The sequence below is a fragment of the Cebus imitator genome, unplaced genomic scaffold (genome assembly GCF_001604975.1).
Source record: "Cebus imitator isolate Cc_AM_T3 unplaced genomic scaffold, Cebus_imitator-1.0 Scaffold978, whole genome shotgun sequence".
Classification (NCBI taxonomy): domain Eukaryota; kingdom Metazoa; phylum Chordata; class Mammalia; order Primates; family Cebidae; genus Cebus; species Cebus imitator.
In genome coordinates this window covers 1-1,545 of record NW_016108293.1, presented here as the reverse complement: position 1 = coordinate 1,545, position 1,545 = coordinate 1, and the positions used below count along the sequence as shown (strand labels likewise).

At 56.6% G+C, this 1,545-nt stretch overlaps 1 protein-coding gene across 1 annotated transcript in view; it reads left to right on the top strand.

Moving 5' to 3' along the window:
- The window catches only part of LOC108298507 (killer cell immunoglobulin-like receptor 3DS1), a gene marked incomplete at its 3' end in the record, with an annotated part of 3,690 nt that extends 2,259 nt beyond the window's left edge, over positions 1 to 1,431 (top strand). The window contains exons 2-3 of the mRNA XM_017521179.1: positions 353 to 388; positions 1,147 to 1,431. Coding sequence (XP_017376668.1) covers positions 353 to 388; positions 1,147 to 1,431 — 321 coding nt within the window. The remainder of the gene's footprint in view (positions 1 to 352; positions 389 to 1,146) is intronic.
- Positions 1,432 to 1,545: the final 114 nt, after the last annotated feature.

Below are 1,545 nucleotides of genomic sequence, written 5' to 3'. Positions count from 1 at the left end.
ATGGGCCTGGGGTGGGGATCTGGGCCTGGGGTGGAGATATGGGCCTGGGATATTTTGTCCTGGGGTGGAGATATGGGCCTGGGGTGCAGATATGGGCCTAGGGTGGAGATATGGGCCTGGAGTGGGGATATTGCCCCTAGCGGAGATAAGAGCGTCGAGGTATCGACCTGGGCCTGGAGGCTAGTCCTCTGCACAGCCAAGAGCCTTCTCTCTGGGGTCAGATGGGCAACGAGGCTGTGTTTACCTTCAACCTAAAAAGGGCCTGGCTGCCAAGGCACACAGCACATTCGGGGCAGCAGGGCAGGCCTGGTTTGTGTACAGATGGATCATTCATCATGATCTCTCTTTCCAGGGTTGTTCTTGGTCCAGGGAGCCTGGCCACATGAGGGTGAGTCCTTCCCCAAACCTTAGGGTGTCATCTTCCCACGTAAGGGAGTTTCCTGAAACAAGAAAAATCCTGTGGGGGAGTCTCTCATAAACTAGGAAGAGGGGGCCCTGGGAAGCTCGGCCCACAGTTCTGACCCAGCCCTTCCCAGCCTTTCCTTCCCTTGGCTGAGTCAAGCTCCGTGGGGACTGGGGTGAGATTGGGGTGCCCCAAGCTGGGGTGTGCGGGGAGGAAGTCGTGTCACCGGCAGAGGAAGGGAGGGAAGCAGTGCTAGGAAAGGCCGACGCTCTGAGGACAAAGGTGTAACTCACACCCTCCAGCGTTTCCATGACGGTATGGGCTGCCATGGGGCTGCTGTCATTCTACCAGAAGAGGTGGGGGAACCACAGCCATGAGCTTCACATTCTAAGTCCTCTGATGGGGGCTCAGTTGTTTATTGTGGTTCACGCAGTGGCCGATACTCCCTTCACAAAGGACGTGCCCTGCAGCCCATGTCTACTTTGTGTTGTTTTATGTAAGTAGTTTTGCAGTATTAAAATCTACTAAGAGTCCCTCATTCAGCACTTGCTCACATTTCTCTGCTGATGCGTTTGTTGTAGGGAGACACTATGTCTATCCAGGATGGGTCTTTCCTGTAGCCCTGGACACCCAGGTGTGGCAGGAGCCCTAGGAACATGGAAAGGGAGAGAATCCCCTGAGCACAGGGAGGGAGGGGCAGCTCCACATCTTCCTCTCTAAGGCCACGCCTCCTTCTCCCCCAGGTGGTCAGGACAAGCCCTTCCTGTCTGCCTGGCCCAGCGCAGTGGTACCTCGAGGAGGACACGTGACTCTTAGGTGTCACTATGGTGGTGGGTTTAACAACTTCACCCTGTATAAAGAAGACAGGTTCCACGTTCCCAACGTCCAGGGCGTTATATTCCAGGAGAGCTTCCTCATGGGCCCCGTGACTGCAGCACATGCAGGGACCTACAGATGTCGGGGTTTTCACCCGCACTCCCCCACTCGGCGGACGGCACCCAGCGACCCCCTGAAGATCATGGTCACAGGTCAGAGGGCTCCTGTCTGGGCTTCTCACTGTCCCACCTCCTGAATCCCAGAGCTTCTGGTGGGGTGTCCGTCAGGGTCCGATCACCCAGGCCCTGACTGTATTTGGGGTAAAG